A 16,176-nucleotide genomic window follows, 5' to 3' on the forward strand; every position below is an offset into this window, starting at 1 on the left:
AAGATATTGCTTGTGAAAAAAGAACAAGAAGGAAAACAGGTGAGCCATATTAGAAAAACAAGCGACAAAAATCACTTTATCCTCTATCTGAATTTCAGGCAGAGATAGTTTTGGCATTTTACATTCCTAGGAAATTCCATAAGGCATTCTGTTATCTAAAGAATCTGAGTAAAGATACATTATAAACATTATAGAAACATTATTTTTAATTATTTGACTTGATTTTTCCATTTACATGCTTCTAGTTCTTACTGTTGGCCTTGAATTCCTTTATGCATCCACATCATAGGACTGTTCTAAAGAAGATGGTCCAATAACAGTCACAAATTATTCTCCAAATAAATGCACAGAAATCATATTTCGAAAGTTAGTACAGCTCAAGATTAACAATCAGTATTCCTAAATAATATTGAAGTGACTTTACTATAATTAAAAAAAAAACACCTTTTTGCAATATGTAGAATGCAAGTTTTTGTGACCTCCCTGTTTTCTGCATGAAATGGGAGAATCACAAAGAAAATTTTTTAAAAACCTATTAAGGAGACTCACGCATTTACATAAAGTAGATTACACAGATGATGCTAAACTTGCCCTTATGTCCTGAGTGCCAAAAAAGACTTGCAGGTGGCAGAGATCAGAAACCGTTTCTGCAATCAGAAACAAACAGGCACAGAGGGGATCCGATGGCTTGGTCCCTTGCTAGTTCTCCCAGGAGTTGCCAAACCTTCCTCCTAAAACCTGCTGCCAACTCTTTCCCACAGCTTGTAGGGCGAACTGACTAGATAGGCTGCCACCCTGAGAAAAATCCTCTCTGCCACTGATTTACCAGGGGGAAGGTAAGTGGCAATTTCCTTCCTTCAGTGACCTGATCTGTCAGTGTACTTGGAGGCTAGATCCCTTACCCAGGACCAGCACCACTACCTCATTAAGAATTTAAATCTGTGTTGCATCACAGGTAGTGACACTGAAAAAAATTAAAAAGAAAAAGGAAGAAGAAGAAATGGACTACTTTCTCAAGAGGATGATCTTAGTCCTTCTCCATTCAGAGTACAGCTGTTCCCTCAACCCAGGATTTCCCACAAACATAATGCATGTGAGAACTCAGCCTAGATTGCAGTCCATAAAATAAAACAGAACCTATAGTGCAAACTAGTTTTACTAGTCCTAGCTTGCTATCTCAATTTGCTAGATTTCAGCTTGGTTGCTGTTGGCTGAGGCTTTGCCCTTACCTGGCTTTCATAACCTTGGAAGAGAAAAGACAAATGTGGGATAACAACAATAAAATGGGGCCCACCCTGCACTCTTATAAGCATTCATCTGAGGGGAAACCCACCTCCTGATTGTCTCTTCAGGGCTTGATTATCCCAGACTTCTATTATCTCTGCCCATTTCCTGGATTAACCTTTGCAGTTTCTGAACTTCTTGAAATGGAACTCCTTGACTTTCACTATTGAAGTGGACCCATTTCTAAGGCTGTATGGTATCTTTTATACCTGTATGACATGATCTCAAAGTAAGTTTGTGTTTTGCATCTTAGTGCATTGCCTCTCTCCTTATACATAACCCTAATCAGATGGTATTATTCAAATATGTTAGTCTCTCTTGTGTATACTGGTAATAATGTTACTAAATCTCCAGTAAAACTATTACGGTTTGCCATTTGTGGATTTCTGACTTAAGTTCTACATAACTCTAACCCTGTTCTAGACATTTCGGGGTACGGATCAACTTGACTTATCAGAAACTGTACAAGGGTGTATAGATCAGTAAACTTCTCTTCAAAAATTAGCAACAGTTGATTAATTTGGAATACAGCTGTTGAGCAAGTGTCTTCCTAATTTATCTTCCATAGACATAAAATGATATCTCAGCATACTTTGACATAGAATATAATCCTATGATTGATACGCAATTTTAGATCAGATTTATTATGTCCCACATATTTATATGTGTACATTACATGACTGACTCATATGCATGTGCATATTTATATTAAACTTACTATATTTTTATTATTGTATGAAAATTATTTATCTTCTGCTTTAACATATTTCTTTAAACATATATCTAAATGGATTTAGCTAAATTCACTGTTTACTAAGAATTATTCCAGACACCATCTTGATTTTTAAAAAATGTCTGAAGAAAACAACAATATATCAAGTGGCTTTCCAGTTCAATGGTTCATTATTATCTGAATCAATAAACTTAACATTTCTCCAAATTCAAAGATCCCCAGGGCTTAGATATGCGTTTTCTGTGGTCTGATAGTATATTAGAATGAAGGACTGGATGAAATTCTGTCCGTGCACTGGATGCAGTTTTATTTTCCAGTGTATGGCAATTAATTACACTCCAACTGCAGGATATACTCAAAAAGATCTATTTGTAGAACAGAAGAGTGTAATGGAGTACTACATAAACAAGAGCTATTCACTTCATCTCAATATTCAGAAACAGTTTGTACTTAAGTGTTCATATAGGGGAATAACATGGATAACTAAGTGTTGGTTATAGTAGTTACTTTTCTTGTACAGATAAATTTAGTTAATCTAATTAATATTTTGTAGAAGTTCAAATTGGTATGATATTTTAACTGATTAGTCTCTTGAATGAAAACTGTCAATCCATTTGATTGTTTCGAACAATGGATCATATTTTGCATAGCTCTACATGTGAAGCTGGTCATTTGCTCCTCCCAGTCCTGGCTAGGGTATGTATACAAATCTGGACACTGGGGCCATAGGCCAGTGGTGAGGCTATAGTATGGTGCAAGAAGAAAGTGAAGCAGGGAAATGGAAAAGGAGGACAGAGGCTTTGGAGGCTGGTGGTAAATTGGAGAACTGGGAAAGAAATGAAGGAGACGTGTTTGGATTAGGGACTCTTGTGATTTTGAGGATGCAGCCAGAGGCTGGAATTTGGAAGGCAAGGCCAGAGTCCAGACATTCAGGGAGAGGCTGTGGTAGAATGGATAAGAACACCAAAGCTGGGAATTTGGGAAAAAATTAAGAGAATGTGAGGATGGAGTGGGAAAGGCAGATGGATGAACATGAAAGAAAGTTACTGAAGATTGTAAGAGGAAGTAGTGTAGGAAAAATAGGGTGTAGGATTCACTGGATGTAAGTGGGGCAGTGGAAGTATAAAAGTGGAGGGTACAGAAATGAAAGAGGAGACTAGATTATAGGTAAATGTGTATAAATGTGGTTACTGGGAGTGACTTCATCTTGGAGCATAGTAGGCTGGGGGACAGAGTGAGTAGCAGTTAGGGCTAAGCCATTTGGCCAGGACTGATAGTGGTGGATGGGTATGGTAGAGCACCCTATGGCCACAAAGGCTACTAAGAGTCTTGGTGACTGCATATGGCACAGTGCAGCCTCAGGAGATCTTCTTCCTAGCATTTTCCCAGAAGTGCAGGGTCCGCTTTTCGGATCATCAAACGCCATTTCATGTGATTGAACACAACAACTGGGTCCAACTGGGTGGTCTTCATGTCTGTGTCAATTGTGTCCTGCCACCTTTGTTTTGGTTTTCTGCATGGGCATTTGCCATGGGTCTTAAAGTGGTAGGCAGCGCAGGTGACAGTATGGATGCTGCTCATGGCCATACCACTGTAGGTGTTTTTCCCGCATTTTCTCTATTATTGGTGCAGTGCCTCTCTGCTGCTGCACTGCATTGTTGCTGACGTGGTCAAGAAGGGAAACACCTAATGACCAACTGCCTGGACTATTACCTTGGACCAGATCTGAGTCATTTTATTGGAGATCTGTTTATTGGGGATCTGTTTATTGGAGATCTGTACTCTCAGTGAGTTTCAGCCCCACTAAGTAGACCAGACCAGGAAATCAATTCCACAGGAAGGCTAAAGCCATGACTACAGAGCAACTCAAGGCTCCAGTAACTGTTTTCTAGTTCAACAGCCACTGCTGTATCTGCCTTTACAGAAGATCTGCACACCAATATTTGAGGCCAGACCCATTTATAGCTTAAGAGTGGGACCATAATTCCCCTTGAACCCTGAATTAACCTGCACAGCCATCAAACCAGATGAAAGGGTCAATGCAATAGAGGCAAGTCAGTAAATCACCAGTCACTTCGCTTCTTTCCTGCCCTTTCTGCACTTACCCCCCTCCAGTATGGAGGAATCCATAGCATGTACGTATATCACATTTGTGTGGTAGCATATCAGTATAGAAACAATATACAGTATTATTCAGATTATGTAAACTTGTGCATACTGTTATCTGGTCAAGAAGATTTTTACTATTTATTAAAATAGTCATATTCTGCCTTTCAGGGCAAAGCCTCTTTAGTGGACATTTCCCTTCTAAAAGCTAATCATTTAGAGCAATTATGAAATACATGCAGGACTACTGGACTCCTGTGACAGGAAATCTGAAATTCTACACTCATAATTACAGGCAGTATTATAGGCCATTATAATCTGCCATGTGTTTTTTACTCTTCATCTTGTGGTTTTCAGTCTATGAAGTAGATCATATCGTTTCTGCTTCACAGAATGTGAACTGCTAGCTGAAAAATAAAATTCATCAATACTGCAGTGTTAAAAATGTGTCAAATTTAATAATTGTTCCAAAATGTTTTATCAATAAAGAAATACAAAATGTAATATTTAAAGAGATGGGAAGTGTCAGAACACAGATTTCCCTTGTTTTATGCTGGGGATACATTCCTGAAAGTCTTGCATGAAATGAATTCACATAAAGCAAGATACTGATCCAGTGGAAAAAAGGAAGTTTTGGGGTATAGTGTCAAATTTTATAATCCAAATTCTTTGACAAATGTGCTCATACATTTTTAGAGCCTTTTAGAGCCCACTACAGTATTCAAACATGTTTTTTTTCCTTGTTTCATGTCCTATGTACAGTGAAAGCATTTTCTCCCTCTTTTCTACACCTGGATTTCTACACCTGGATTTGTGATAATTTGTTATCATGGCAGACAAAGAGGTAGAATGCATCACAGCACTACAAATTTTATTAGCATTTTTTGTTATGTTGCACACGGTAAAGATTTTTCCAAGTTAACAACTCATCTAGGTCTGAGGATCCTTCACTAGCCTTGGCACAACATATTATGTCCAACTTTTTTTCTACTGTTAAGACGTCCTTTTCCTTTTGGGTAAGGAGATTGGACACAATGTTGATGGTCATTTTGGCCCCATAGTAACAGTAGTAGCTATTGCAGGTACAGAAGTAAGTAGAAGATAGATAGAACTACCACAGAAGACAATGATAAATGTATGAGTGAGGACAAAAAGGGGTTTTGGTCGGAACTGTTTAAGCAGTTTTGTGGCAAGAAGTCTTGGCATGTTTCCAGACTTTAGTGCAAATTGATTATGCTAGGATAAATCATACAACAGTGACTTTTTTCCTGCATAAAGCAAATTTTTGGATGAAAATGATCAATCAAATAATAGCGAATTCACAGAACGCAAGATAAACCTTTACAGTGCATTGATTATGTGGATTTGCATTGACTGAAGCTTGGCATCTGAGAAAGTTGACATAACACTGACTGAAAACACCTGTGCTTAAAATATAAAACACTCCAAGAAAAGCAATTTTTCTAGGCCGTTATATTTTAAGATAAATATATTCTTAAAACATTTGTGCACAAAGTCAAATTCAAATGCAAACAAAATGACATACGTCTAAAGCAATTAGTAGTATTGAACAGAACAATGATAACAGAATTTCATCACTCACTTGATCTCTTCCTGATTTATGTGATGTCATATGGCGTTCAAGTTGTGTTCTATATGCAAATGTATAACTGCATAAGGAGCAACTAAAGTTATCTTCATTTTTTTCATGGCGATATTTTATGTGTTCTTTCAGAGAGGTAAAGCGTTTATACCCTCTATCACAGTAAGGGCATGTGAGTAGCTGCGAAAATGCATCTGGTGTGCCTGAATGAGAATAAGAAAGTATTATTTGTTGGTCATTATTACAGCATTCTATTTTGAAACTGGCTTTTTATTTTCATCAGTTCACCTCCAGTCAGTTTATAAGGGACCAAAAGGTGGCAAGCATATCTATTCATGCAAAACTCAAGCCTCCTGTCATTTAATTCAGTTTAAAAACATAAAACAATCTTTTGCAGATAAAATCAGTGACAGCTGATATTTGTAGGAGCTGATGGGATAGAGAGCAGAATAACTACTTGCTCCTGATCAGCCTCTTCTGCCACCATTCTCTGTTTCTTCCCTAACAGCTGAACAGATTGATTTGAACTACTGCCACACTTCCATGCTGGTGTGAAGAAAACTGCAAGGACAACTGCTTGTCCCCAGTGGTCAAAATTGACCTAACATGTTACTTTTGGAGATACACTCGTGCCTGAGCAGTTCTGTGTTATAGTGTTGGATTAGTTGGCTGGTAACGTTGCAAGTACTTCTTCTATCGCCCTTGCTAATGTTGTGCAAAACTACAAAAGTGTAGGAATTCAATGATAGGACCAAACCTTCTTTCAGGAAGTATGACAAGTGACCCAATTCCTTTTTTGATTCCTATCTGGTTTTTGAAAACTTCTTATTAAATCTGTGTCAAAACATAATACTGTGTGGGAACAAGGGGACCCCAAACAGCTTAGAGATGCCTGACAGGGTTCTGGTGACAAACCCATTCTGTTCCTGCTCCAATGCCTTGATTGGCAGATGTTTTTCTCAATGGCTAATAATGTGTTGAAGTGGGAGGGAGCAAAACTGAAGAGCCAATTCACATACTTTGCCTGAGCTCCATTCCACAATGGTTTAGAATCAAAGCTATGGAACCAGGATAGGTTGCAGCTGTGGGGAGAGCAAATGCCATGCCTGTATAGTTTTCTGCTGACTCAGGATTGGGTGAATGGTACTTTAACCTAATAGTGGGAAAACCCCAGGTCACAATATTAAGGAAAGTCTTCTTTTGAAAAGCTTATCTACACAAGCAGCTTCCAAGTCATTCACAACAGGTAATCCTTGTTTAATGACCACTTGTTCAGCAACTGTTTGAAGTTACGATGGTGCTGAATGGGTGGTACTTACGACTGGTCCTCAAAGTTCCAGCTGTCCCAGCACCCCCATGGTCACGTGATCACAATCCGGGTGTTGGCAACTGGCTTGCACTTATGATGGTTGCAGCGTCCCGCAGTCAAGCTGGCAGGGAAGGTGGCAAGTTGCTCTGGTAAGTTGCTCGCACTCTCCCCCACTCAGCAGCAGCAGCCACCCCCGGCCCTGATGCGCTTGTGACGTGCCTTGTGGGCTGCCCACGCATCCTTCCCCACCTGGCAGCATGTACCCTCCCGTGCTTGGCAGCAGTCACTTACCCACCTACCAACCTGCTTGCAAGCCACCTGGGACTTGCTTAACAACCCGCAATTCTCACTTAACGATGGCAATGGAGAGTGCCAGGATTGCTGTTGCTAAGCAATACGGTCATGTGATGTCATGCTTTATGACCGCATCGCTTAGTGATTGAGATTCTGGTCCCAATTACCATTGTTAACCAAGGACTACTTGTTATTACTCTTCTAGATTATGTTTTTATATTTTTGATTACACTACTCCATTTAAGCACTTGTGTAATTATTATTATTATTCTCATTTCTTTTTAAGATACAAACTGGCAGTTCTAATGGTATTGTAGCAGCAATGAAATGCCACAACTCAGCCATGTAACTGCAATGCTTCTGCAATACACAGTGTAAATCTTATGAGCCATTATTTTTGTAGTGCATAACTAAAAACGCCACCTTTATTAATAATAGTAAAATGAGTCAATCTATTTAAAAGTAACATTACTTTCATGATACCTTATGACAATTAATCACTATTTCATTATGACATCCATACAAGTGCTGAATTTTTATTGGAATGTATTGCTATAACAAATCATTATTTTTAATAATACCCCAAATGTAGTAGATGCAGTATAGCACACATTTGACAAGGACTATGCCTATAGTCTTATAGCTAAGAGCCAAAAGATTCAATTGCCTAACAATCTCTCTCCTTAAAGTAAACAAGGGGAATAGAGGCCTAATTTTCATCAGAACATTGGCATTGATGGACATAGTGTGTCCAGAGCGACTTTCTCAAATTAAAATATCCATCAGATTTGCTATTTACTACTCAGTGGGGTGAAGAGCAGTTTCATTGGAACAAGTCCACTTCAGCAACTGGTGCAGCCAAAAAGCTAAACACTGAAATGAGAATGCCCGTTTGTGGTGGGCTTAAAAGAAAAAAAATCCAAAAAGTTATGATTATGAATTTTCTACATTATATTTGATTTACATATTTTCCCAAACTCCTTTTCTGTACAGCGTGGATTGTTGCTGGAACTGAAAAACATGACCTCAAAGGATTGCTTGTTTGATATTATAGAGATGCAATGCACCACGTGTGGCTTATGTACCTTTGGATTAGGGTTTTTCAAACTTGGCAATTTTAAGATGTGTGGGCTTTAAGAAGTGTGACATGCTGGCTGGGGAATTCTGGGAGTTGAAGTCCACACATTTTTAAGTTGCTAAGTTTGAAAAACACTACTTTAGATGCAACTTATACAGCTCTTGTTTTTAATTACACCATTTTAGAAATTACAGAAAAGTGAAACAGTGCTTACCATTTTCATCCTGACCGCTAGCCTCAGGTGTGCCTTGCCGCTGATCTTCCTCAGGTGCTTCAGGGTAGATAATTGCTGTATCTTCTTGTTGCAGAAATTCTTCAACATTCGGGTCATGATTTTGTTCATTTTCTGCATCAGAATCACATTCATCTTTTACTAGAAATGAGGATTGATAATAAGTGTTCTTTAATTACTTTATTTGTATTATGCCTTTATACTCAGCTGAGTACTCAAGACGACTAATAACAATTAAGATAAAGAAGCCACAAAATAGTATTTAACATTAAGTAGGGGTGGCTGTGGGTTGTGTATCAAAAAAGTAAAGATGGTGGCCACAACCATGCAATCAAAACATGTGTCATAATAAATGTTAAAAAGGGGAGGGGCTTTACCTGCATGGTTGTGGCTGACATCTTGACTTTTTTACCCCCTCTGTGGACACCCCTGATATTAATTATTAAATGTGATGGCCTCTACCAACCTCGGACAAGTTTGAAATGTGTAGGCAATGAGATAAAAATACAGAAGTGGATTCTAGCAATCTTAGAATTTCAGTATTTTACCAAGGGTTTTTTTTTTTTTTAATGTAGTATACTTGGATGTACAGGTCACCTCTATACAACCCCCATCACATTCTCTAATTTCATCATCTTAATCTTTACCTTGACATTTCAAATGTTTTAAGAACTGCAGATGCAATAATATATGTAGAACTCTGAATGAAGTTTCTACCCCCACCAAAAAAACCTTTTATTTTGGGACAAACATGATCCATTTGATCTATTTATCCTGAACTTTCTATATTTTGCAACTATTCCATGATATTTAATAACTCAGCCAATAGCTAGGTGAAATTGCAGATAAGGAGGCAACTGTTTTTAAAAGTACTGAAATTCTTATTTTAGCTTTATAAATATGACCATGACAACAAGAATAGAAAAGCACAAAATGACTCAGTAGCATAAATTCAATAAAAAATATGGGTTAGGAGGAAGGTCTTTCAACATTAACTAATGCCGAAAATTAACTAAGCATGGTACCAAACACAACTGGACAGGGAAATAATTCCATAAATAATTGCTTTATCAATTATGTACAAAAAGTACTCATACTTTCATGAAAACATGCTTCATGAAGAATTGCTCTCACTCTGAATAGGTTTTATTTGATAGGAGTTGTTATCATTCACCAAATTTAATTGGCTGTATCAAGGTTTTACTGTTTCCAGAAATGTGACTTTTTTTTTTTTTTTAAGTCAAAGTAGCACCTGGATGTAGTACATGGCTGAGAATATGGTAAAAAAAGAGAATTGGTGAGAAAATTACTCCAAAGTGTAATATTTGTCTCCAAAATGTAAACGGATTAACATTCAGCCAAGATCTATATTTTAGACTTTTATTACTGCAATTTGCAATTTCATTTTGTAAATGAAAGTTTCAGTATGTTTTCCACTCTTAAAACCTGTAATTGAATTAAAGAAAAACATTCCCTTTAAATTGCACTTCCAGTTGCAGAATTACTTTTTTTAAATTATTTTTTTGGACACACTGAAAATTGCTAAAGGATCTAATAAACTGATTCATGGGCTGATTTAAGAATTTTTGCTCTTGGAGATACCAGTCAAGTAAGAAAAGAGTCTTTGGAATATGGAAAATCTACTTTTGAGAAGGCAAACTCTCCAACCCCACAATGTTCTCTTACCAGATACTAATTGCCACACCCTCTATCTCTCCTCTCCTACAACATGTTCCCTATTACCTTCCTTCTTTTTCTGGCAGGTGGACATTCTTCCAAAAAAGGGGAAAAAAAACAAAACAAAAAAACAAAACCAGCAAGCTATAGTTGCCCATCATTTTTATTTTCTAAAAAGGCTTATGAGGCCCATTTGGAACTTTGAGTGATTCTTTGAAATAAAATGATCTGGAGGCTAGAATTATATATATAATCAAGTGAGGCATCACCAGTATCAAAGGAGATCTCTAAAGGGACAATGCACTGTCCTTCTCCTGCCTCCATCCTGAATTTAGGGATCCCAAGCTTATCATATCACAATGCAGAATCAAGCTTTTACAATTGCCATCTGAGAGTTTCTTCTGAGTTCCCCAAGATGTCATCTATATTGACTTGAACACAGTTTGTTGCCCTATAATTTTTAAATGCCATTTGTATTTACTGTTTTATTGCCATATTTCTTTCCATATTTAGGAAATAAAAGTTTGAAAGCTGCCAAAATACTTTTGTATTTCTCCCCTTATTTTCAGAAATAGCGATCTCAAATTTAAAGTTAATCTTAGCAGCTGCAATTACATGCAGAGAAATTATGAAAAAGCCTTCACTGGTATCATAATACAAAATGTATATTCATTTACACAGCATATCCTTTTTAGCATGGATAGAAATTTGCACTATGGTAAAGTAATTTCCATTTCTTTTTGTTTCCTTCCTTATTTTTCATGCTTTAACCTTTGTTCATTGCATTTTTAAATGTACATCTAGGGCTGTGATAGTAACAAGAGCTTTCAAGACACATAGAAATGTTTGGTGATCACATGCACCAAGGAGGCACATGTCACTTACCCCAGAGCTATGATACACTGCCACTTTAAAATCCTATACAAAATAATAATTCTTTCATATGATTAAAATCATATGAGGAATTGCAGTACTTAAACCATCTTCTTGTTATATCATCAGTTACATAAATTGATTTTATGTACATAGCTGAGGACAAATCTAATACAAAAAGAATATGGCTTATACCGTTACCTCTACTGTGCTTCATCATAATCTTGTATTATGATCTTGCAACAGACCCAAAATAAATTGTTTATCCACTGTTCTGCTAAGAACAGCAGCTAAGAAATTGCAGAGGCACTGCAGTCAGGGGAAGGAACTGTTGTGCATAATTTATCAGCAACACATCCCCATTGCTCTATTGGGAGCCTAATCTGGTCATTTTCAGTAACTGTATATCCACAGTTTAAAGCCTTAAGTGCAATGCATGTAGAAAGCCTTCAGACAGAAAAAAGATTAGAAGGGAGAGGTATGGTAGTAGAAAAGGAGTAATTTCCTTTTTCAAGAATGCATGGTTATACTAACCTGAAGAATATTCTAAATACTGGAAACAAAGTTAAGGAATTTGATGACAAAATACCTGGACATCCAGATTCATCTGTTTGAGCTTCAGGCCCCAGGATTTCCTTTGCTTCTTTACTACCTAAAATATAATAGGACACAAATGAAGACCAATCCTTTATAACCTAGAAACGTATTCACTTCTAACAGTTCAATTTCCTATCATCTGAGTCACACTGATAAATGTTCATAATATTTGAATATATTATTATTGCTTTTACTTGAATTGCTCTATGCTACATCGTGAAAAAGTGATATAAATAAATAGCATATGCATGATGTAAACAGATGTTTCAGTAGTGTTAGAGAATGAACTAACACTGAAAAATTCCTGTCCTTTATAGCTACCTATCTCACTTCAAGTTAGGGATATCATGAGGAAGGCTTCTGATGAAAATTATAATAATTGGCTAAATTCATAAATTAGTAGATCTTCTTTCAGCTACCCCAGTCCCCAGCTATTTAAGTTTTTTATAAGCCAAAGTGAATGGCTTATAGATTGAAACCAACTGAAAACCAGTTCTTTACGTTCTGGTATTCTCTATTCTCTATCAGTACTAGTTGATAGCCTTCCTACAGAACTCTGAACAATCATAAAAGACATCTTCATATAATGGACTACAGTTTGCCAATTTGGACATTAATAGGCATTAATGACTCCAGCCAGGTTACATTTATCCCTTTTGTATATATATAATTGACGGTGAATTCAAAATGAGATGATTGAAAGTGAGAATTTACATTGAAAAAAGATTCATGGGTGCTTTTTGATGGGTGCCTTCAGGATCATTAACTCCAAACATAGTCTAAAAAATGCACTAGGATCTATACGGAGGTCTACAAAGAAAACCTTGAAATTGCAGCTGATGCCGCTTGGAAGGTTTCATCTAAAAAATTCACAGCCCCTCCATAATAAATCTTTACGTTAAAAATATGTCTAAAAATTAAGCTGAAGTAAAAATCTGAGCATACTGAAGACCATTAAATTATTTGGTGTGTTCTCTATTGCCAAAGTTCAAGTTTCTTCCTTGGAAGATAAATGATCCACTCACTACATGTATACTTCTATTAACCACTGCTTAAAGTCAACTGCAAATGGCATATAAGCAAGAGAAATAAATAAATAAGAACCGTTATTGAAATATTGCTTTATTCACAGAAAATCAAATTATAAAAAGTTATCATCTGACTTTTCTACTGAAACAGCTAATTTATTACACATAAAGCAGCATTTGCTTTAATTGTATATAACACATCTGGCATATATCTGATTATAGATATATACCAATATTTAAAACCATATCTGAAATAAGTAATGGAAATAAGGGTACTTCCGCATGAAGAGTTTTATTCTGCAAACATACAGTATGCTTCATTTAGCAAATTTTTATGTAGGGTCTAGATCCTCTTGAAATAAGCTCATTCTTACATTGTTCTAACCACCAAAAAAAAAAAAAATCTGATAAGGAGGTAACGAGTAAAACAGGAAAAATGAATCAGAACATGTATACTTGAGGCAGACTGAGGGGAGTTCTCTCTGAGGAAGATAGATGACATATTAGGCATTCTCCTCCTTTCTTTGGTGCTTGTTACTAATTTCCATTTGTAGCGTTTTGCATTCGGCAAAATAAGTCTTTCCCCCCAACACTAAAGCTTTCCTGAGCTTACAAACAGAGAGAGGAAAGTAGTGCTTACTTCTGAATAGCCAGTTGTAGGATCAAGCTGAGGGCCACAATTTTCTTATTATTCCAATATAGTTCCTACTGTGACTAAGCAGATGTTATCTCAAGGAGGTCATTATCTCTGCAATGGGTAACTACCTGGTAAATATGCATTCACTGGGAATAGAAAGCCTACCTAAAGCATTTGAATTAAAAAATACCTAATGATAATAATCTTCAAGGCCAACTCTTTCCAAATGTAGTAGAATAAAAAATAAAGTACCTAGCTGATGGCAACCTTCAAGGCCAGCTCTTCCCAAATGCACTACTTTTAATCTTCTTGTAGGACTTCTGTATCTCTGAAAGCTGGATAGCAGATAGAAGATAAACTACTGTAGCTCTATGAGTGAGGATAATGCAGTGACAGAACTTCATAGGGCCTGCATTTTGCCATCTTTCTTGCCACTGAAGTATTAGCAGGAAAGGGAGGGACATTTGCATGTTCAGTGGGTCCCATATTCCCACTACTGATTGCTGCTATTGTAATACTGTGTGCGTGCGTGCTGAGAGACAAATGCCATTGAGCTGAAGGATAAAAGGTTCACAAAGAAAAAGTTTGTGCAATTAAGAGTTAGAAAATAATAGACTAAATGATAAACTTCCTAGGGTATGAATGCCAGTGCTGTACTATTTCTAAAAGAGGTTAATATTTTATTTCTCTGTTTATGAAGAGATACACTACTTGATACATACCTTCATCTTCCCAGCAACTGTTTGTACTTCCTTCTCTTTCGTTATGATCTGGTAATACCACATGGTCTTTTGGCAAGTCATCATCTGGCACGCTATTATCACAATCTGTTCCATCTACTACACTTTCTTCTTCAACAATGTGCAATTTGTCTTCATCATCTGAATCTGAATTAGTTTCTACAACATTATTGTAACTGGTAACTGCAAAGATACAAGGAGAAAAGATCAATGTATCTACAGCTGTTCAGGAATGATTCATTTCTAATAAAAATACAGATAATTAGGTATAACTACTGTATTGAGTTCAGTCCTCAATTCGAGATATATAGAAACATACTATAACTCTCACTAAAGCAATTAAATACAGTATATTCTTCCCACTGGTATAATGTAGTTGGACGTCTTACAAATTCAATAAAGAAACAAATAACTTTGTCATATGTTCCAGAGCTGAGAATATTCATTCAAAACAAGACTTGGGGTATCTCCATATCAGTTATCTTCTGGGAGAGAATTTGGGAAAGTTCTCATAATCTGCCCTTTATTCACTATTGTTCCTTATAAGTTCATGACTTGCTGCTTGATCTACAGAAAATAATACTTGCTGTTTAATCAGTTCATTGGAAAAACTAAAGTATACTCAACTCTGTCTCCTCATTTACTCTGGCAACATCATTACAGGATTTGATTTGATTTGTTTATTTCATTAAATGTTTTTATGGCTGCCCACTCAGTAGACTCTAGGTAGCTTACAAAATCCAATACGTAGTTAAAACATAACATAGTTGAAAACATAAACAACACAAGGTCGCCCAGACTAAAAACAACCACAGTAATAGAAACATGCCAGACCCCCACAAAGGCCTGGGATTTGACTACATTGCTAATCATACCAAAGGAACTTACACTTGCTCATTCTTTAATGTACTCTATTATATGCTACCATCTCTCAGCAATGATCCACTATATTTCACATTAGACAAACTGGCCAATGTCTACATAACAGCAGACAGACATCATGTTCAAAATTGGTAATACCAAAAAATAGTGAGTGATATTTCAATTCCCCTGGACTTTCTGCCATTGATTTCAAAGTATCCCTCTTTAGAAAAGGAATCAGGGATTCTAATTTCATTGGAAACAGCTGACCTAGAATTAATCACAAGATTTAATACCATTTCTAATAAAACAGTGACCAAATATTAGTATCACAGCATGTATTCTTATACATCTCTAAGAATATATGTATCAATCCCTAACTACTTCACTGTTAATGATGAAGATCACCATCTGTCATCTTTCCTTTTATCATTCAGCTCCCTTTCTATATTCCTTTCTTCAGCAGCTCTGTGTGTGTGTGTGTGTGTGTGTGTGTGTGTGTGTAATTCCTTTCTCGTGATTATATTCAAACATCTGATGAGGTGAATTCATGAAAGCTGATGCAATAATAAATAGAACTTTAAATACTGTATTACTTTATTTTTACCCACATGAAGTACTTCCCACCACTATCAAGTAGTGAAAGCTTGAATCTCTCAGTCTCTCCATCACTAGAAACACCAGCCTATTTCTCTTGGCAATATGTGGCATCCTGCTTACAAGTAAAGCCCTGTACAATATAGCAATGCTGATTAAGACCTGCTATTACAACTACTTTATTAAAAAAAAGTAGAGTCAAGACTTTCACCGCGCGATCAATGGAATAACAAATGTATATGTATATATGTTAAAGCTTTAAACTCTAGATAGATGTTGAAAAACAGGATAAGAGAAAACTTTACAGAAGTCTTAACCCTTTTCAACATCTATATAAAGCTGAAGGTGGTATCACTCAAAGATTTGCAATGAACTGTCACTACTGTGTCCAGCTCTATTTATCTTTACTATTGGCTGTGCAAATGCTGAATGCTGACAAGACAGAAATACTGTGGGTAGGTGGTTCTTAGTTCTTGGAAACTGGTATTCAAACTATTCTGGAGTTGCACATCCTTGATCTGGAACTA

General features: G+C 36.5%; 1 protein-coding gene across 3 annotated transcripts in view; it reads right to left on the reverse strand.

Annotated features, from left to right (window-relative positions):
- Positions 1-16,176, reverse strand: part of ZEB1 (zinc finger E-box binding homeobox 1) — an 87,779-nt gene that overhangs the window by 10,781 nt on the left and 60,822 nt on the right. For 2 of the 3 annotated variants that reach the window (XM_088150221.1, XM_088150224.1), the window contains exons 2-5: positions 14,174-14,374; positions 11,779-11,841; positions 8,622-8,780; positions 5,727-5,929 (exon numbers count right to left, since the gene is read on the reverse strand). In XM_088150221.1, the coding sequence (XP_088006347.1) occupies positions 5,727-5,929; positions 8,622-8,780; positions 11,779-11,841; positions 14,174-14,374 (626 nt within the window). The remainder of the gene's footprint in view (positions 1-5,726; positions 5,930-8,621; positions 8,781-11,778; positions 11,842-14,173; positions 14,375-16,176) is intronic. The other variant, XM_088150222.1, reaches the window with a different exon arrangement.

Source organism: Python bivittatus, unplaced genomic scaffold, assembly GCF_059951505.1.
Source record: "Python bivittatus isolate LINGU-HERP-01145 unplaced genomic scaffold, Pbiv_v1 ctg000610_np1212, whole genome shotgun sequence".
Lineage (NCBI taxonomy): Eukaryota > Metazoa > Chordata > Lepidosauria > Squamata > Pythonidae > Python > Python bivittatus.